The following is a 22,610-nucleotide window of genomic DNA, read 5'->3' as shown; positions in this document are numbered from 1 at the left end:
TGATATTGCCTCTTTGTGATTTTCTTTACTTAAGAAAATTATACAGTTTTCACCAACTGTGGTTCAAGTGATCTTAGCATGTAGTGTGATAATCTTTCAAAATTCTGGATCAAAATTCTGCTTTTTTTATCAGCTACACTTGAACAGCCTTGAAGGACACACCCCTGAGGAGGCATGCTTTGGTTTTAGTTTTATTGTGGAATTAAAAAAAAATGTAAAATGTGCTACACTTTGCAAAGCAGATGAACCCAGAAATGCCACAAACTTTCAAGCGTTTTGCATATGACGCCACTTCTTTGAATGAACAGTAACTTACCAGGAACGCGTTCATGTAATGGTGGACTCAAAGAGCCAAACTTTACCAACTAAACAGAACATGTCCCTGGTCTCATATTAAAATACAATTTAGACAGTAAACTATTTAACATGTCTAGTTTTATAAGGTGTAATTTTCGTAAGACAAGCACTTTAACGGAAACAAAGGGTTTGGGACATGACAGCGTGCTTAACCAAAAGGACCCTGTAGTTGAGACAATCTGTGTATATTACAAGCTGCAAACAAAGACTCTACAGAGATTTGAACTCGGGTCACTGGAGTCAAAGTCCACAGTCCTAAACATTACATCATGGAACAGAGGCCAGATTGTTTTCACCACCAAATTACTGGCATATACTGACAGCGACCTGGCAAAAATTCAAACAGACCCTTGGTCAAAAGCTTAGATGAGCACACACCACAGTGCCGAAACCCGGGATTGAACCAGGGACCTTTAGATCTTCAGTCTAACGCTCTCCCTACTGAGCTATTTCAGCAAGATCATGCCACCATCTGAGCAGTCATGTCACCGATATAAACATTAGTAGTTGCTAAATCCAATCAGTAAGGTCTCATAGTGTTCCTTTTTAACCAAAATCTAATGAAATATAAAGTGTTTAAAATAGTATGTATTATTTTTTTCGTGGTCCGGTTTCCATCAAATCCTGCGCTCTGATTGGCTGGCAAGCGGGGACGTATCCTACAATATGGACCCCAGTTATGGACCCCGGTTATGGACCTCTGGCAACTCACTCGTTCACAACAACAACAAACATAGTAGTATTTTTTGTCAACATTTATCTTTTTTTTTTTAATAAGATTATCAAAAATCTTATAAATTTTTACCAGCATTTCTCAGGAGAATAGCATTAATTTTACAGCATGGATAGCGATAACGACAGTCTTCACAATGAAAGTGAGTTTTACTACCCTGAGGAAGAAGAAATAAAAGAAAACATTTCAGGAGAAAGCTAAAATCCTGTAACTGTTGCTAACGCTGAGCAAAATGTAGTTTATTTCCTGCCATGGAAGTGCACTTGTATACTGAGGAGGAAGCCATTTGCATTACAGCTGTGAATGAGGATTCAAAATGGCGGCTCGCCTCAGCTCGGTTTTCCCTTTCAGGCGTTCTTGTTTTCTGTTAGAATTTGGTAAAGAAAAAAATAAATATATTATTTACCAGCTTAAGGTCGGTCCGTATGGTGAAATACCGTGACCTTGGCCTTGAATACTGACCTCAGCCCAGAGGGCCTCGCTCAGTACTTTCAAGACCTCGGTCACGGTACAGTATTTCACCATACGGACCTCCCAGCTGGTAAAGAACATATATGTATTATCTGGAAGCATAATGTAATGTGGTAATTGATGAATGAAACTATTTTACATTTTTGGCAATTTCTTTTCTTCCAAGCGTGTTTTTAATTAAATGAACAAACGTTCACACGAAAGAATGAGCAAATAATAAGCTAAATAATGAGGTAAATGTGTTCTCTGTGCTCGCTCAGTTCACTGTTACCCCCAATCATGCAGTCTTGATTACTTCAACTGTTATCCACAGTGTCAAGGGGGTAATGATCTCCCTTATAAGTGCACACACGCACACAGAGAGAGAGAGAGGTTTTGATCTGTGTGTAGTAAATAAAATAGATTGTGAAATAAAAAAATGAATAAAGAATAGAGAGATTTTGATTATATATATATGATCAAAATCTCTCTCTCACTCACACACACAATGTTAGATGTGCAGGAGAGATGGCATGAGGTTGTTGCAGTGCAGGTCAAGGACAAAGCTGCACACTGGTGTCGGCTCTACTCTCCCGTTTGCTGCCCTGTGTTTGGTCTGCCTGGGGTCCTGGGGGCGGTGATGTGGCCCATCGGTGGTTGCCATGTCTGTATTGGGCCCCTGCCTGCTTCACTGGTGGGATGATGGGATTTTTGCACTATCTTTTACATTGCGATCATTGTGTAGGTTTTGTCATTTTTTTGTATCCCCTTATTTTTTTAAAAGATTTTTTGGGGCTTTTTCCACCCTCTATTGGGCAGGACAGTGCAGAGATAGGAAATGAGCAGGAGAGAGACGGGGAGGGACCGGGAAATGACCCTGGGTCGAAACCGAACCCAGGTCCCCAGAATGGCGCCCTATCCACCCGAGCCACGACGCCCCCATCCCCTTGTTTCTTATGCGGTCTGTCATTCCTGTAGCCTGTGGGATTTTTTTTTTTTTACTTTTTTGTATGTCACATAGTTCCGTGTGTGTTCCATATGTTGTTTCAAAGTTTTGGTGTCTTCAGTATTGTTCTGCGGTGTAGAAAATGGTAGAAAAAAAACTGATACAAATCACTGATACTGTATTTAAGGACACTTTATTTAAGGATTTAATTTGCACTTTTGAAAATCTGCCTCTTCCCTTGGTTCACTGCACATCATGTGCTCATTGTTTGTTCACTGTTGTCTTTGTCTATTGTCTTTGTTTTGTTGTACTGTATAGCTTTTGTGTTGGTATAAAAAAAATAGATTGGGGAAAAAAAACCTGAAAAAAGAATATAAACCCCAAATATCCAAACTCGCTTTTAACAGAAGTCATCAAGGAATCACTGAACATTTTTGTGAAACAGTATTTTTTCATTGAAAAACTGTCATTAAACATAAGAAGTACATTAAAAGGATGACTTAAAATCCAACAATCAAGACAATGATGGAATCAGTTTTCATGCTCTCATTATGTTAAAGAAGAGTATTGCTTATGGATCCTCTCAGAAATGAAAGTTCGTATGAACAGAACTGGTAACTGGTGCCAATGTTCGGCTGTTACCAATGTTGCTGAAAGATTTTCTCCCATCGTTTAGTCTTTGTTTGCAGAACTATTTTTACAAGCCTTGAGACATATTGAAGCATTTAAGAATAATTCACCAATAAACAGTTTATTATAAAAAGAGGAAACACTGAAAGTAAATTGCACACAAGCATGACAATTTTCTCATTTTTAAGTAAATATATAAAAGGTATAAGATTATATTATGTGTAATAGCTGTTCCTAGTTGTACTGTGTATCCACCAGACTAATATATATCAGAAATTCTCAATAATGACTTCATTTCACTAAAACACACCTCACTGTGTAAAATCACTGTGGATTACAAAAAGCTAACACACAAATATCATTGTAAAATTCAGACTCTGCAGGATCTTGACTTTAGAAAGTGGGATGTATATGAACTTATTGAAAACTTGTTTAGTGCTTTTTAGCTTCTAGTGATAATTTAAGGCCTGTTTCATAACAGAGGAAACATACTGCAGTTATTATAATTATAAAGAAATATAGGTCTTTATAAATAAAGACTAAAGAATAGTGAAGTGCAAGTTGGGCTTTATTCTACCAAGAATAAGACATTAGTTCACCTCCAATATTGTCTTCCTTTAAAATAACGTATTACCACAGCATATTGTCAGTGTAAAAATGATGGTTAAACTGATATGATGAAGAAGTGAGGGTAAACATGTAAAGAGCTCCATCGTGTGAGAAAAGCACGGCTCTGCTCCAGTCATGTGTAGTGCTTTTTGTACAGTGTAGTTGGGTTTCCTGTCACTGTGGGCCTCAGAGCGCAGTAGTACAGTGCAGAGTCTGTCACTGCAGCAGAGGAGATGAACAGATCCACTTTCTTACTCGTTTTATCAAGTTTGGTGAACAATCGTGGATGAGGGGGTTGAGTGTGTATGACACTTCCACTGCTTTCAAGAATCAGCAGCAGAAACTCAGGTCTTGATCCAGGTTTTTGTCGATACCAGTGGAGACTGTTATCTGATCCAGTATATCCAGTGTATGTGCAGGACAGTGTGGTGTTGCTGCCTTCAGTTGAAAATACATTAGCTTGGTTTGATTTAATGCTGTTGTCAGCAGCCTCTGCTATAAAAAAAAAAAACAAACATAAGAATATTGTGATATTTTCATCATAAATGCCGATATACAGAAATTGTGCTTCTTAATGATAAAAAAATAATTCTTTCATGTGTAATGTATATGACTTACCAATATCAGTGATACTGAAGAAAACTAAGAGGAGTAACATTGTTATTCTGAGTGTTTAGTTCAGACCTCTAGCTTTAGAAATCGATGCCTGTGTTGTGCATGTGAGATTTTCTCTGACGTCTCGACATGTTGCTCCACCCACTCATATTTATTCATATTCATGACAACTCTGCTTCATCTCAGAATGAAAATGTTAATTTCATTGATTCAGTCTGCTTGTTTAACATCCTATAAATATATAGAAAAATACCATCAACAATAAAATACACTAGATCATGAATTCATATATTGTTACTCCTTTCTTATGACAACCTTTTTTTAAATTCATACTCTTGTATGAACACTGTGGTCACTTCAGCTTAAAAAAAAAAAAACTGTCAACATTCCACATACCAATATTTGAGTAAAATGTAATTTTGGATAAAAACTCAAATTATTTATTTAAAATTCATAAAACTGTGTGTGTGTGTGTTTTATAGGAGTTTGTTATCGGAGCAAGTATTTAAAGTTCCCTGTATTTTTGAAAATTGAATTGGATGTAACCTATAAACGTGTGTTTGAATAAAGTTACATTCACTCATAATTCTATATCCAGTTCTCAGTCATTACGAATGGAAGTTAGTCTGACTTACAAACCTGTGTTTTATATTGAGTGCTAAGTTTAAAAAATCTGAGGGAGAAACTGAGTCAACAATTTGTGTTTTGCAGAAATATTTTTGTATTAAAATTCTTTGCCAAACTTTGGGGGAAATAAAATAACTTTCAACTTCAGACTTCAGTTCTCTAAAACTACAAAAATGATGCATTTGGACAATATACTAATATTATATAATACTATATTAATATAGAAAATCAATGTTATTCCTTAATTGCCATTCTTACAGCTTGTAGAGCAACACAAATAAAAATACAGTTTTTTCCCCAAGAATCTGAAATTTATTTAAACACCATTGGTAGAATTTAGAGCAAAGTTTTGAGACCCAATATGCATAAACTGAAAAAAAGCCTTTCTTGTTGTTTTACACAACTTTTGTCAAATTGAAGATAGCATAACGTGGTCAGAGCAGTGCAGTAGTCAGCATTGTTGCCTTACAGTAAGAAGGGTCTGGGTTCAAGGCCTTTCTGTGTGGAGTTTGCATATTCTCCCTGTGCCTATGTGGGTTTCCTTCCAAAGACATGAATCAGGTTAACTGGCTGTTCTAAATTGCCCGTAGGTGTGTGTTGAGCTGGGATTGACTCCAGCTTCCTCTGCATGAAACAACGCATTTTAAGTTTCTTCTCACAGAACTGTGCTTCTTAATTACTTCTTCAGATCAAGGCACACATCTTCCATGTTGGCTTTTTACGGTCTATCAGTACAAGTCTATGGCTTTGATAAAACTACAGTTTTAAACATTGTGGAACCAAGCCACAGAGCAACCATCAAAAATCCTGAAGTTTGGTATATTATATAATCATTTACAAACCCACTCTACACAATATAAGCAGCTGCAGCCAACAAATGCTCATGTAACTGCTTTATCCTGGTCAGGATTGCAGTGGATTTGGAGTCTATCCGAACACCACTGGGCATAAAACCAGGAAATACATTCTGGACGGGACACAAGAACAATACAAGACACCATGTACACGCACATTCACACTTATCTGCAATTAGCCAGTCCACCTACAAACATGTTTGAAAGTTTAAATCTCATTTCAAATAGAGTATGATGGCATATTAGGGCCATTGAAAGTATCAAAAATATGGAGCTGGTGGAGGGGGTAATAGTCTGAGATATTTACAAGAAAAAAGTCACAAATTTATGAGGAAAAAAAACAATTGATAATAAAACTATGAAAAATAGTGGGAGCAGTCGACGACACAGACTGCACTTCCTATAACTCTCAGTTATAGTTAACAGCTGAGCCATTTCAAACTGACACTTTATTCTTTTATATTGCGCAACTGATAAGGAAGGACTGCATTTCGTTTAACTCTGGAAATCTATGGCATCTGTGTCGTGATGACGTTGGTCCAACCAAAGTGAAGTGGTTACTTGACAAAAACACTATTTTCCGAGTTTTGTTTCTCATAAATTTGTGACTTTTTTCTTGGAAATTTATGACTTTACAATCTGAGAGAATATCTGAGTTTTTTTAATCATACATTTACAACTTTAATCTCAGAAATTCTGAATTTTCCTCAGAATATTACCCCCACACCCCAGCTCTGTAATTTTTTTTAGCGACAGTTGCCCTAATACACCATCATACTAGAGCCATTCCTGATCATGTAATTATGTTTTAGATTACAGGGCTTTCCCCAGAAAAAAATATCAGAGCAGTGCTACTGATGCAGAGCCCGGCCTGGAGGGCCGGCTGCTAGGGGGTCCGGGGGCATGCTGCCTCGGAAAATTTTGAAATTAGAGCCTTCAAATGGTGCATTCTAGTGGCATATATAGGGCTGATTTAGGCACAATTCAACATTATTAAATTTGCTGTTTTTTACCTTGTCAGATATGCAAGGGGCAAAATTTAAAGGGCAAAATTAGATTTGAAATGAAAACACTGGAAACAGTCAATTCAGAGAAATATTTAATTTTATTGCACAACAAAAATACATAATATTGAACAATACAGCAGCTGAAATTAGAATGTTAGCAATACGGCTGTCAACTACAGACCCAACAGGCAAAAGTCACACACAAAAGCCTGCAGTATAGTGCCAGGAACAGAATCAAGGGCAAATCATGCAACAGCGCCATCTAGCGACCAGCACCTAGAACATGGTTTTGTATATGGTTGTGAATGGCAGTCAGTGTGCGCAGTGAAACCCTTTATTTTCACTTTTGGGTTGAGTGCCAAGATAGTCTAGACCTATGTATTACAATATCTTCCTATGTCTATAGTGATTAGTCATTTTCAGAGGGGAACAGGAGATATTTAGGTGCAGAAAGCACTCTGCCATGCCATGCCACTCTGTGGTGGAGCATCATGTAGCCGCACTTTGGGGAAAGCCCTGGATTATATATACAGTATGTGACCATTATTTATCAAAGTTGTACACAAAGTTGTACAAGCAAAAAACATAAAACAAGGAAAGCAAAGTCCACCAGTAATTTCCTTGTCGGGTGGCACGGTGGTGTAGTGGTTAGCGCTGTCGCCTCACAGCAAGAAGGTCCGGGTTTGAGCCCCGTGGCCGGCGAGGGCCTTTCTGTGTGGAGTTTGCATGTTGTCCATGTGGGTTTCCTCCGGGTGCTCCGGTTTCCCCCACAGTCCAAAGACATGCAGGTTAGGTTAACTGGTGACTCTAAATTGACCGTGAGTGTGAATGGTTGTCTGTGTCTATGTGTCAGCCCTGTGATGACCTGGCGACTTGTCCAGGGTGTACCCCGCCTTTCGCCTGTAGTCAGCTGGGATAGGCTCCAGCTTGCCTGTGACCCTGTAGAACAGGATAAAGCAGCTAGAGATAATGAGATGAGATGAGTTTCCTTGTTCATCTGTTTTATCTTTGTCGTACAGATATGATCAAACTCACATCTGTTGAAGGTGTTCCTAAAGGTCCATTGCTTTAGCTCACATCCCACAAAGTAACATTTGTATGTATTGTACATGCATAATAAACACATGAATGAATGAATGAATGAATGAATGAATGAATCATGGGGAAAACTGACCAGTAAAGGTCAGTTAATTTATTTACACATCGTTTACACCAGTAACACCTGACCTTCATGGTTCTGGTAGTGTCATTAAAATACATTCTTGAGCATGGTGAAAAATGTAGATTTATGAAGTTATTCTGATTAATGCATTGTCGTTCATATCTTCTCACATTTATTTTCCATTTATTTCAGTTGCATGTTATGACATTTTTGTTTGTGTCTATGGTTAACTGATAACAAGTTGGTAAAGGAAGTATCTTTCACCTTCTGTGGTTTATACAAATGTTAGGTTTTTGTACAGCCTCTCACTGACTCTGTATTACTGTGCTACTTGAAGAGCGCAGTGATAGAGTGCAGAATCTGAGATCTGTAGATCTTTAATATTAAGTTCAGTCGAGTCTGAGGATGTTTCTGCCTTGAATCGAGCGCCACTGGGGTTGTAGTCAGAAGAACTCCATGATTAGCGCCTTTAAGCAGTAAAAACTGCAGTGCGCTGTTAGGATATTGTTTGTACCAGTAAAGCAAAATGTTATTGCTGCTTGACTGATATGAACATTTCAGAGTAACAGTGTCTGTTTCTTTCCCCACAATGTTGGCATTGTTGTCTGTCGGCCCAATTTTATCTGCAAAACTGCCTGAAGCAAACAAGAATATATAAATAAATATAGATTTCAGAATCTCATCTCATCTCATTATCTCTAGCCGCTTTATCCTTCTACAGGGTCGCAGGCAAGCTGGAGCCTATCCCAGCTGACTATGGGCGAAAGGCGGGGTACACCCTGGACAAGTCGCCAGGTCATCACAGGGCTGACACATAGACACAGACAACCATTCACACTCACATTCACACCTACGGTCAATTTAGAGTCACCAGTTAACCTAACCTGCATGTCTTTGGACTGTGGGGGAAACCGGAGCACCCGGAGGAAACCCACGCGGACACGGGGAGAACATGCAAACTCCGCACAGAAAGGCCCTCGCCGGCCATGGGGCTCGAACCCAGGACCTTCTTGCTGTGAGGCGACAGCGCTAACCACTACACCACCGTGCCAGATTTCAGAATAAATCTTCAAAATATTTTTGTAAACATAACCAAAACATCAACAAATGCTTAAAAATATTATGTGAAAATGAATACAACTAATGAACTGATGGTTAATTACCTGTGTATCAGTGGGATGTATCTCACTGTGTACAGTAAGTTGTATAGTTGAGCCATTTCTGAACACAGCTCTGTGAGGATTCTGTATAATAGTGCTGTATGTATTGAACTTTTCACATGAGGGAAAATGTGTTTCGAAGGCCACGCCCAGGAAGTGCAGCTGTTGTGGCATAACGCTGTACAGATCATCACTTCACAGTATCAGTGTCAGTGAACTGCAGAGGTGGGAAGTAACGAAGTACAAATCCTTCATTACTGTACTTAAGTAGAGTTTTCAGGTATCTGTTACTTGAGTATTTATTTTTCTGGCAACTTTTGTTTTGCTCCCAACATTTTAAAACAAATATCTGTACTTTCTACTCTTTACCATGAGAATCAGGCTCATTACTCTAGTTTTAATGCATTTGAGGGGATTTTTTTCTTTCGGATTCAATTGCACACCTTCCCAACATCAAAACCGATTTTAACCTAAATGGATGGGACAATAACACACAGAAAAGATGACAGTGATTAAAATAACCCAATCTGGCAACACTGACCATGACTCAAACATAAGCTGTTTCCTTGATGAACAGGTTTTCTTTGAACTTCTAAACATTTTGGGGGTAAATACATAATGCATAATCTGGATGTGATGTATGCTCTTCAAGCTCTTCAAATAAGCTATTAGTAGTGTTGTGGTACTTGAGACTGGTCTGAAGACCACTTTGTGAAGGTCTCAGTCTTATCTCAGAATCGACCACATTTTTATTTGGTCTTGTCTCAGTATCAGACATTGAGGGCTCAGGATTTTATTTCAAGACCAGTTAAGACCACAACTATGTGGATTTCACTAAATTGCCTCTGAATTGTCTGATTTATTTGTTTACATTGTTACAGTGATTGGATGCAAAACTTCCTGTTTCAAATGCAGCCAATAATGTGACTCATTGCTAATTTGAAAATTTTCTTCCTATTAATGTCTGTCACCCCTCCCCCACCCCCTTTACACACTGGTCTGGTCCTGGTCTTAATTCAGTCTCGCCCTGCCTTGGTCTTGGTCTTGACTTGATCTCAACCCCTCAAAGTCTTGGTCTTTTCTTGGTCTCGACACATTTTGATCGTGGTCTCGGTTAAGGTGCTCTTGACTTGTTGAGATTATGTTTATAGGCTTTGAAGTAAAGACCTAATGATGGCCAAAACTGAGCGTATATGGAATTTAAATATTTTATGTTTGTCAAGTGGCATCGCAAAATGTCATTCACATCTGTAACATCAAAAACACAGTCTTGATGAGTTCAAATTATCTGCTTCTTCTCTCCTTCATCAGCCATAAACAGTGTAAACATAAACATCGAAAGTCAGGAAAAATGTTTTATGAGTTTTTCAAATTCAATACAACTTTTTTTTTATATTTTCACCATCAAATCATTATTTTCTGTATTCAACAATATGCACTTTTGTTTAATGCATGGAAAATTCATTTGAATTCCCCCCCCGCCTTTGGATAGGTGGGTGATTATTTAATTAAGTTTTGCATGTAACAGCACAGCATGGAAGATAAACCAGTTTAAACCTATATTTGCTGTAAATAACATATCATGGCAGTAATGACGTGGTGTTTCTGGTAATAATAATGTTTTGATGATAACGTCAATGAAAAAAATGGCATATTATAATCAACCAAAATAGAGAAAAAAATACACCAAATATTCAAGAAGCCTATGGGTTGTTTGCAAGAGAATCAGATGCAACAATAACAATATTAAACTAAAACAACAGAAAAATCCAAACATAGCATAGCCATAAAGGCTACGTTCAGACTGTCAGTCTAAATCCTTTTTTTTTTTTGGCATATTTGATGTGAATCCAATCTTCATGATTGACTGTCTACAGTATATATTGCAGATGATCAAATCCAATCTATGTGTCTGTGTGGCAATCCTCATTTTCAGTCTTATTCACACTGGTTGCTAATAATAATGACACTGCACATGAAAGTAGTTGATGTAAACAATGCTGTAACAATGATGTAAAAAATGGAGTGTAATGACCATGTGGTGATGTGGAGCCATGGCGCAGGTTTTATAAAAATAATGACACAGCATCTGAGACAGAGGAGGCTTACCTGCCCTGCTTTATTTTGTGCACCACAAACTAGTATGTTTCCTGTCTGTGTGACGTAAATGTGAACTTTATATATTGTCAAAAGTCACAAATGGAAGAAAAAAAAAAAACCTGAAATCTGATCAGAGCAGTCACACCAAAAGAGATTTGCAAAACCTGATACATACATGAATCAGATTTGGACTGACAATGTGAACATAACCAAAGACTCTTATAATGATATAGTGGGGAAAGTCAAGAGCAAGATTTGGCTAGATTTATTTTTCAGTTTCTTTTCTATCTGAATGATTGTATGCATGTACTGCTGCCATTTTATTATTCATCCATTTCATCTTTGTAAAAGGCCATGCATAAAATGCATTTTTATGTACCTGCATAAGTTATTAATTACAAATAATTAAAATTGAGCACTATGTATAATGGGGAAAACTGGCCAGAAAATGTCAGGACCTTTAATTCAGAGTAGTTCACACCAACAACACCTGATATAATGACTCTGGTAACGTCAATAAAACATTTCTGAAAAATGTAGATTTGTGAATTTACTGCGATAAATGTGGACTTGTTGAAAGTTTGCCACATTTAAACCCTCTTTATTTTAATTTGCTTTTACTTTTAGCTGCAGATGTTACCACAACCTTTGTTTGTGTGTGTGGTTAACGGATAACAATTTGGTAAAAAGAGTATCTTTGATGAGGTTTTAGAAACTTCCTGTGTAACATTTGTATGTTTTTGTAAAGCCTTTCATTGACTCTGCATTACTGTGCTTCCTCTCTAAGAGCACAGTGATAGAGCGCAGAATCTGAGAGCTTTAGACCTCTGATAGTAAATTCAGTGGAGTCTCTGGTTGTTTTTGACTCTAATCGACGATCAGCAGGAGTGCTATCATCACCTGAGTTTGACTTTGCGCCTTTATACAGTAAAAACTGTGGTGCGCTGTTCAGAAATTGTTTGTACCAGTAAAGATAAATGTAATCATTGCTTGACTCATATGAACATTTCAGAGTAACAGTGTCTGTTTCTTTCCTGACAATGGCATCTTCATCTGTCGGCCAAATTTTATCAGCAAAACTGCCTGTTGTAAAGAGGAACATAAAGAAATAAATCTGTGAAGTATTTTTGTAAACAAACCAAAAACAGTCATTTCATGAATTTATGCTTAAAACATGGGTATTAAGGAATACAGTTAATGATCTGATGAAAGTTAATTACCTGTTGCTACAGTGAGAATCAGTGGGATGTATCTCACTATGTACAGGAAGTTGTATAGTTGAGCCATTTCTGAACACAGCTCTGTGAGGATCCTGTATAATAGTGCTTGCTGTATGTGCTGAACTTTACACATGAGGGAACACATTTCTAGAAGGCCACACCCAGGAAGTTCTGCTGTTGGAGCATAACTTTGTACAGATCATCACTTCACAGTATCAATCACAGTGAACTAAATCACCAATACAACACAGAACAATCCCACTGTTGCTGATCAACTCACTGCATCCAACTTCACCTCTTAAATAGATCTTTTGGAGTTAGAGGCCTGGGCTGTGTCTCAAGATTTAACATTTATACAAAAATATAACCCTCCCTTCAGTTTTGTTTTACTTTTTTGGTCCACAAACAAATAATTACTGTATTGTTTAAGTGGCAATTGGAGTGATTTTTTTAAATTCCTGAAAATAGTTCTTAACATCTTAAATTGTGTAAAAACAACTAATGTTACAAATGAGCTCAGTGACCACTCCAGCTGAGGTTTTTGTATGAAAGATGGCTGTTCAACTGCCATTATGGTCATTTGCTAACAGCTGAACCATATTTGAACAAAATCTCTTTTTTAAACTCAAATTTACTGTGTCCAGTACAAGCTCAAGTCAGAAAATGTTTAGACGGTATGTTGAAACTGCAATATTGAAAAAAAAAAAAAGATTGGTCAATAATGTTTGACATGTATTCTACTCAAAACAATACAACAGCACATTATTTAATGTTTTATCTCATGAATTTTACTGTTTTCCCCCAAAAATAAACACTTACTTCAATTTTGATTCTTGCAACAGATTTTCAAAAAAGCTTGGACTGTAAAGCTTCTGCCACTTTCTAAAGTTGCCATTCCTTCTCACAGCACTTAAAAGATGTTTAGGCAGTGAAGACACCAAGTGATGAAGTGGTTCAGGTATTATTTTGTCCCATTCTTCCTCCAAACAGGTCATAAGGTGTGCAACAATATGGGGGCGTCATGATCATATTTTTTCAGTTCAAAATTCCCCACACATTCTCTACCAGGGACAGATGGGACAGGCACTCTCTTCTTCCACAGCTATGCCTTTGTAATGTGTGCAGAATGCGGTTTTGCATTGACTCTGTTACCTTTGGGTGATATTATTCATAAACATTGTATTAGTTTCCACTGTTATGCTGATGACACACACACTGCGTTTACATGCACGTAGAGAAAATCGAATTTCTGCCATTGCTCGACTGAAATCGAAGTTCTAAATGGCATGGAAACACCTTAGCTAGGCTGAAATTGAACCGAACTTGATTTCTCACAATCGAGCTACACGACCTAGATTATGCGATTTTTGCTGAGCTACTTAGTGCATGTATACCCTATCGAGCTACGTAGTCAAGCTACTTACTTCAGCACTGCCCCTTCTGGAAGTGACGAGTGATGAGACCACAAGCGGGAAACACAACAGCCTCGGTCGAAAAAAGAAAAAAAAAAAACAGCCTCGGTCGGCATGACACTTCACCTTAGCCGCCACTTTATTAGGAACACTTCTGTTCGTACATACAAACTACAAACACTCTTCTTGTGAACACGGAAGTGATAACTTTGTTTATACTCTTGAATAGCTCTTCTTCATGACGACAACCGGAAGTGTACCAACACGATGGGGCGTGTAGCGCCACCTGTGGCTCGGGTGCACAATGTACCTCACACAATAGCTCGATTTCCTTGTGTGCATGTAGGATTGGATTTCTCTGGCACCCCTGCTGGGACCCTTTGCTCGATTACTGACAGCAGCTCGATTTGGATGTGCATGTAAACGTACTGAATGTTGTATGTTTCTGCAAAACCTGATGAGAGACACCAGCTTAATAGAATTGAGGAATGTGTTAAGGACATTAGACACTGAATGCTTATTAATTTCCTTCTGCTTAACTCTGACAAGACTGAAGTACTTGTACTAGGACCACATACAGCTAGAAGTAAGTTTTCTGATTACACAGTGACTCTGGATGGCCTTTCTGTTTCTTCACGTGCAGCAGTAAAAGACCTCGGAGTGATTATTGACCCCAGTCTTTCATTCGAAACTCACATTGATAACATTACCCGGATAGCTTTCTTTCATCTCAGAAATATTCCTAAGATAAGAAATTTAATGTCATTACAAGACGCAGAAAAACTAGTCCATGCTTTCGTTACCTCCAGGTTGGATTATTGTAATGCCTTACTGTCTGCATGTTCCAATAAGTGCATAAACAAGCTCCAGTTAGTTCAAAATACAGCAGCAAGAGTCCTTACTAGAACTAGAAAATATGACCACATCACGCCTGTCTTATCCACACTGCATTGGCTCCCAATCAAATTTCATATTGATTATAAAATACTACTATTGACCTTTAAAGCACTAAATGGTCTCGCACCACAGTACCTGAGTGAACTTCTGCTCCTCTATGACCCGCCACGCCTACTTAGATCAAAAGGTGTAGGCTATCTGCTGGTACCTCGTATAGTGAAGGCTACATCAGGGGGCAGAGCCTTTTCTTACAAAGCCCCACAGTTATGGAACAGCCTTCCAAGTAGTGTTCGGGAATCAGACACAGTCTCAGCATTTAAGTCTAGGCTGAAAACATATCTGTTTAGTCAAGCCTTTTGTTAATGGTGTTTATGAGGTAAAGGTGTAGATCTGGAGGGTCCTCAGACATAGGATGTTTTGGTAAACTGGGATGTATGGATGCTGTCACTCCCCACTCGCTTGCTCACTCGAGTTTGTTGACGGTGTAGTGGCTGGCTGCTTTATGTCCTGGGGCTCCCTCATGCCTGTGTTACCTTTTGGCTCTCCCCTTTTAGTTTTGCTGTCATAGTTAGTTGCCGGAGTCCCTGCTTGTACTCAGTGCAATATGTATACTGTTCCTACTTATTCAGGTGACATTGGGCATACCTAACAACCTGCGTTTTCTTTTCCTCCCCCCCCCAATCTGTCCCATGGAGTCAACAGGAAATCTTTTGGTGGAGAGGGTGGAGACCTCGACTGGCTATCGTAGCCTGCAGGGAATCAGCCATCAGACATTCTGTCGCATGTCCCAGACCCGGTGAAATGTAACTGAATTGTCTTGGCCAGCCCTAAGGGTCCCATCTGCATCTCATCATTGCTGAGGAGTGTGCTCCCATCACCCAATCAAGCATCCAGCCAGAGCAGGTCATGATATTTTTTAACCATATTAACATGCCATTGTTGTGTATTATGCCTGATGTCAAGACTCTCGTCTCTGCGAGCCTACCACACAGATTTAATACTTGTGTCATTTTTAGGGCATACCTAACAACCTGTGTTTTTCTCTCTCTCTCCCCCCCATCTGTCCCTCTGAGTTACATGTTGGTTCTGGGATTGAGATGCTGGCCTCTTCTGCCCCTTGGACCTGCTTGGTCCATCCTGGTGCCCTGTGTCTGGTCGGAGTTTTATCGCATCGCTCCTGTGAAGGACGGCCCCATGAGGACAGTTGAGGGTTATACCTGGAGGATGCTCTGGACTCTTACAGTAATGCTTTTATAGCTGAGGACTACAGTTGACTTGCTAACTTTAGGATTGCAGTTGTTATGAACAATTTTGCACTCAAGTTTCCATCAATGAAGAGTTATAACATCAACGAAACTGTCCTCATGTTAAAACTGTTAATATTATAGTCATGCTGTCTGTTGTTGCCCAAATGAGGATGGGTTCCCTTTTGAGTCTGGTTCCTCTCGAGGTTTCTTCCTCATGTCATCTGAGGGAGTTTTTCCTTGCCACTGTCGCCACAGGCTTGCTCATTGGGGATAGATTAGGGACAAAATTAGCTCATGTTTTAAGTCATTCAAATTCTGTAAAGCTGCTTTGCGACAATGTTTATTGTTAAAAGCGCTATACAAATAAACTTGACTTGACTTGAAATACACAGGTGATTATTTTTTAAAAAATCATTTATTTCACACTTCAAAAGCAGCAGGCAAACGTAATGCATGCAGAATTGTGTCACTTATCTATGCCGACTCACATAAAATGCCTTATTTTGAAATAGATAAATAAATCACAATTTTACCTGAACTTTGAACAGTTTTAGACCAAACTTTGTAGCATCTTTAGTGCTTTTAGAAACAGCATTTTTTTCATAATCTGTAATTCTTCCTCACTTAAGGTGACAAAGCGATTGGCCGCCATTTTGCAGAGTCGCTCGAGGTGATTATTGAGAAATAATCCGAGTTTCGCAACCAATCAGTGCACGATTTTTGATAATCACCTCCATATTTACACTAAAACAAAATCCCCAACACAATACATTTCTGGAGGTGCTGACTCGGTAAATATGAAAGAAAAATGTCGAGAGCATATTCTAAAGAAGCATGGCTTACTGTTTTGTTCAACCATTTTTTAATGACATCATTGTTAATTTGGAACACATTTTCACTGATATAAGTTTTTACTTTCTCCTCAGTGACACATTTCAAAAGTCATTTATTTGTAGGATTTTTATTAATGGCAGTAACAAATCAAATTTCAATAGCAGGATTTTTTTGTAAACTCCAATTTTACCATCAACATATTCTAATATTGTATAAACATTTTAGAAATTTCATATTATATATTTTCAAAATTCATTTTTTTCTAAAATGCTGTATGAACAATTAAAATTAAGAATAACAATTAAAAAAAAAACATGAATACAAAGTAAAATGTTATGAACCTGAATTTATTGACCTGACTACTAAGAATCAGTTTTACAAACAGATAAACAAATGGTGCAATTGTGACAAAGAAATTAAAACATTCATTTTCTGGTCATAATTCATTCAAACACATATTTTCGGCTCTGATCAGAAGAGTCAGAATACACCGTGATATCCTTAAGATTTCATCACCTGAAACAAGTGTCCAGTGGAAAGCAGAAAATTAGTAAATATGTATGAATTTGGAAACATAAAGCCAAAAATTCTGTATTTGGATGTTACAGTTAAATTGTTTACTCACACTGTTACAGTTAAATTGTTCAGTTAAGACACGCTCAATAGAGAGGCCTCTGCAGTACAGTTTATTGGAAAATCATTTCTTTGTTTAACGCAGAATACATGATCGGCAGTCACAGCTTCTATTTATTTTTCATTTTGATGATAAAATGTAACATAAATCCTCTGTAATATCCTTCTACACATGGATATTTACCGAACATGTAAAATTTCATGAGTGCAGGTTATCTGGAACCTGAGACTTTTTTGGTTCTGGGGAAAAAATAGATTTTTGAGCAGGAGGAAAAACAACAGATTTTAATGGAAATGGTTTTAGAAATGTGGTTTAATGTGTTTCCACTCGTTATTTTCTCAGGAAATTGACATGTACACTCGCTGGCCACTTTATTAGGAACACTCATCCACCTGCTGTTTTATGCAGTTATCTAATCAGCCAATCACTTGACAGCAGCACAATGCATAAAATGATGCAGATACAAATCAAGAGCTTCAGTTCATGTTCATGTCAAACATCAGAATGGGGAAAATTATTATCTCTGTGACTTTCACTGTGGCATGGGTGTTGGTGCCAGATGGACTGGTTTGAGTATTTCAGAAACTGCTGATCTCCTGAAGTTTTCACACACAACAGTCTCTAGAGTTTACACAGAATAATGCGAAAAAAATAGTGTGAGCAAAACTTCTGTGGGTGGAAACACCTTGTTGATAAGAGAGGTCAGAGGAAAATGGCCAGATTTGTTCAAGCTGCCAGGAAGGATATAGAAACTCGTCACGACCATGGTGAGCAGAAAAGCAGCTCAGCATGCAACAGCAGAAGAACACATTGGGTTCCACTCCTGCAACCAAGAACAGGAATCTTAGAATCAAGAAGTTCCTATTACACTGGCAAGTGAGTGCATATTTTTATTGACCAATCTAACCCCCATTTATTTATTTATTTTAACTGATGATATCATTGATATCATCTGGAATTGTGTAACTTTAGCAGTTGATCAGCCTTCAGTATAACAGAATTGTGTGAAAGTTTTTGTACAGTGCAGTTGGATTTCCTGTCACTGTGGGCTGCAGAGCACAGTAGTATAGTGCAGAGTCTGATACAGCAGCAGAGGAGATGAGCAGATGCACTTTTTTATTCTTTTCATCAACTTCAGCAGAGAGACGTGGTGGGATTGAGTCACTTTTATATCCACTTTCTGATATAAAAAGAAGGAAGTCAGGTTTAGATTTTGGATATTGTCTGTACCAGTGCAGGTCGGGTGATGTACCACTTGCTTCATAGCTGCAGGACAGAGTAACATTACTGCCTTCATCTATAACTGTCTGAGTGAAAAGTGGCTTTATTGAATCTGCCATGGAGTCACCTGTCATAGAGAAGAGAACATAATGTTTTTATCATTTCCACCATCAAGCCAGAACTACATAAGTCAGACGCATATTCTGATTTTTCTTCCCACCACACAGATGAATAAATCACTAATTCAACACTTAATATTTCTGCAAGAACAAAAAGTCAAAGTTAACTCACCGAGTGAAAGCCACAGACACATGAATATAACAGTGAACATGATGAATGGTCTCAGCTGAGTGAAAGTATTCTTTCTGTACTATGATATGTTCACATCATAAAGGTTCATGAAGCTCCAGCCCACAGCACCACATGACAGTGTCACCATTGTTACTGACAGATTGTTGATTCTTACTGAAGCATCCTGGCTTTACATTCAGCCTCACATGGGGAACCTGTCTTCAACTCCGACTGTCAGCAGAATTCATGGAATTATGAAAAATCAATCACTCTATTCTGTAAAAATATAATCTAATCAATACATTATTAAATGTTTAAATTCCCTGTTATATTTGTTTTATAAGTGGTTTTGCTGCATTAGGGGCTTTGGTCTGATCTGAAATTGCTGTAAATAAGTATAAATCATGATAAATAATTTAGTATCACAAGTTATAATTAACATTATTATAATGCAGTTGATTTATTGACTTTAATACTGAAGCCTGTTCCAGCTGCTGCTCTTCATAATATTATGAAAGATGCCACCAAGCCATGAGGCCTTAAGGGAGGTGATGCATTTTGTGTGTGAAGTTTGTTAGATCCAGTGAAAGTTGCAGAGAGAGAGAGAGAGAGAGACTGACTGGGTGTTTTATTTCTTTTCTATTTCCTCCCTGTAGTTGAGTGTGCTGCCTGGCCTACCTGTCTTCTTTCTCCTGTCTTTTTTTTTTTTTTGCCTCATATAGTTTTAATATTATTATTCTGCTTTATAAACCGAAAGACTAAAAAAAAAAATCTCATGGTTGCTATTTGTCATTTAAACATGAAACTCTGTAAGCACAATAAAGTATTTACATTATCCAATCACAAACATCTCCATTACAAGTGAACCTGTCCAGAGCCCATTTTATTCACTGCAGCTGTAATGTGCTTGTCCATGTTGGAGACAAATATATTACAGGTCACACGTTATTAAGAAATTGTATTTATAGCCCTACTGCAATTTAAGTTTTCTTCATTAATTCAGAGAAACAAGTCATTTTGTTGATGATAAGTTGACTATTATACTATTCAGCTTGATTGAATAATCAGAATCATTGCTGAAGCTCCAAAGAGGGGCATCCGGTGTAAAACCTCTGCCAAATCAAACATATGTGGAACAGATGGAACAAGGAGAAACATGTTCTCCATGTTTGCTGCCCTGCCTGTCGATGTTTTTTTTTTGATGCCATCCGTCATGTTGTCTTGTCAGTTTGTCTAGTATTACTGTTGTTTTTTGTGTATGTTTTTTTATTATGTGTTTGGTGTCTATGTCCTGCTTGTTTATGGCTTGTTAGTTTCTTATTGTGTCTTGTATTCTAAATGTTGTTGGTGTTTGTTGTTGTTGCTTAATGTTGTTCTTGGTTTTGTTTGTAGTAATTGTTTGGTGTTGAGTTTATGTTAGCTTGTGTGTGAATGTATTTTAGTTTAGTTTTTTACTTTTTAATTTTTATTCAGATTTAGTTTTTTTATTTGGAAATGTTTTATTTATTATATTTTAATTTTTGTTCTTTTAGGGTGACTATTTTAACATCAGTCCAGGGACAGCAGATGCAAAATAGCCTTCTGGCTAATTCTGGCATATTTACATTTGTTTAAATGCTTTATTAATGTGCATTGTCCCTGATAACTAAACCTTTAAATGAATAAATAAATAAATAAATAAGCAGATCCGCTGTGGCGACCCCTAACGAGACCAGCTAGAATAAATAGTATTCATAATCAAACAAGTTGAAATCTCTCAGGGATGTGAGTGGGGTCCTCATGCTTGGCCCACAGTAAGATAACTGATGATGGCATCTTGTGGAGAAAGGTGAAAGACTTTAACACACCAAGGATTTTTTTTGCTTTGTTTTGTTTTCTTTAAATGAACTACATCCCAGTTTACCCTGAAAAAAAGTGTTACTGGGAAACCAAAGTCATTTTTTTTTTAAATTCAAAAATCGTGACAGTAAATAGTTGAACTTGATAAAACTCCTGAACTTGTACAGAGCCTCAGCTACATCACTCAAGCTCAGAACTGGTCTCAACCACACACCCTGTGGACCTTTCTGTAAAGTTTTCTATGTAATTGTTTAAGCTGTAGTACAGTGGTACAGCTGTGCAGGATGCTCTCTATTATTCCCATGAATGTCCTGAGGGTACAGTCTCTCCTGGAAATTAAGACATTGCAGGGATTTATTTTGGCCCAGATGGGAGCCTCAGTGATGTGCAACCCAAGACTCATAGAATCACATGAGCAGACACACATTAACCACTGTGGATCCTCCTGAGGTCAAAAATAAGATCGTCTGTTATGTCCAGGTGTTCTTGCTTCTACACGAGTTCTCAAACTGCCCACCTTCTCTCTGTATGTAAACTCATCATTTTGCTGATGAGGCTCAACACTGTCGTGTCATCAACAATCATGAATCTAGATGTGCATTGCAGCAGAGTTGTGTATCAGAACAGTGATGATCTCGGTACATGAAAGGAAATTACTCTAAGGAATATCATGAAATAAAATGTAGTGTTCATGCAGATTTAGCAGTTACATTTCTGGATGAAGATCAGTGGAAACGGAAACAAAGTCCAGCGACTCTCAAAAGGTGTCGTGTTTTAATAGTTCCTACTTTTCAATATTCACTCAGTACCAAGCCCAGTTATCATGTATTTTTAAATCAATCAGGGAAATGATTTAATTAATCAAATGTTCTTAGTGTAGATTAAGATGTCCTTGTGGAAGATTTACACAAATTGTGTAGCACTTCAATTTACACATTTTGTGTTAATATGTCAGCTGTTTTACCCATAGTAAAACAGTAGTTTTAAAATTAACACAACCTGTGTATTTGTTCACACCATTCAGAAGAAAGAAGGAGAAACCTTTATTTGTCACATGCACACTTCAAGCACAGTGAGATTCATCCTCTGCATTTAACCCATCTGAAGCAGTGAACACACACACACCCAGAGCAGTGGGCAGCCATACTACAGCACCCATGTATTAATCTAAATGCAGGTAAACAACGAGTGTTGTTTTTGTTGTTTTGTATCCAAATGAGAGTCGCATCTTACCCTTCTGTGTTCTCATTTCTTGAAGGCCGACCTTGTGGCTGATTGTTTTGAAACAATCTGACTTTCAGTTGTTCGTTCAGTTCTCCATTCATTTGCTTCTTCCACATAAGGGCAGGATATTGCTGCTGAGGCAAGCATATCCAGCAGAGAAATCAGATGGCTGGTCCACTCATTCTCCATTTTCTCCGTACTGAGTACTCCGCCATTACTGCTCAGCTCAGGCAATTACTAAAACCCGGGATGGGACGGGACGGGACATCACTGGTTTTACCAGCAACTGCGAGGAGGTCACTGCCTGAGCGATAATATGTCCCGTCCCGTCCCATCCCAGGTTTTACTGACAACCCTCGGCTCACACTCTGGGAGAACTGGTGCAACTGAACTTACTTTCCTGTTCTTGTAGTTTTCTTTTCCTTTAATTGTTGGTACTGCACCCTCTTTCAGTATGGGCTTATAGCCAACGCTCATCAACAGATCAGAAGTTTCATACGAGTCTTCAGTAAAATGTGCAGACCAGAGGAGAGGAGAAACC

General features: G+C 38.0%; 1 non-coding gene and 1 gene segment (V, D, J or C); both read right to left on the bottom strand.

The window, feature by feature from the left end:
- Positions 1 to 740: 740 nt before the first annotated feature.
- On the bottom strand, positions 741 to 813 carry trnaf-gaa (transfer RNA phenylalanine (anticodon GAA)). Its single transcript has one exon. It is a non-coding gene; the product is annotated as a tRNA-Phe (tRNA).
- A 3,111-nt stretch (positions 814 to 3,924) lies between these two features.
- On the bottom strand, positions 3,925 to 4,409 carry LOC132886973 (T cell receptor alpha variable 6-like; the record flags this gene model as incomplete). The annotated part of the segment is given in 2 exon segments: positions 3,925 to 4,220; positions 4,344 to 4,409. Coding segments are annotated over 2 exon segments (336 nt in total), but the record flags the coding sequence as incomplete, so codon positions are not given.
- Between the last annotated feature and the right edge of the window lie 18,201 nt (positions 4,410 to 22,610).

This window comes from Neoarius graeffei, chromosome 1 (assembly GCF_027579695.1).
Source record: "Neoarius graeffei isolate fNeoGra1 chromosome 1, fNeoGra1.pri, whole genome shotgun sequence".
In the NCBI taxonomy this organism is placed as follows: Eukaryota; Metazoa; Chordata; class Actinopteri; order Siluriformes; family Ariidae; genus Neoarius; species Neoarius graeffei.
The sequence above is the reverse complement of the archived record's forward strand: the minus strand, read 5'-3'. Positions and strand labels throughout refer to the sequence as shown.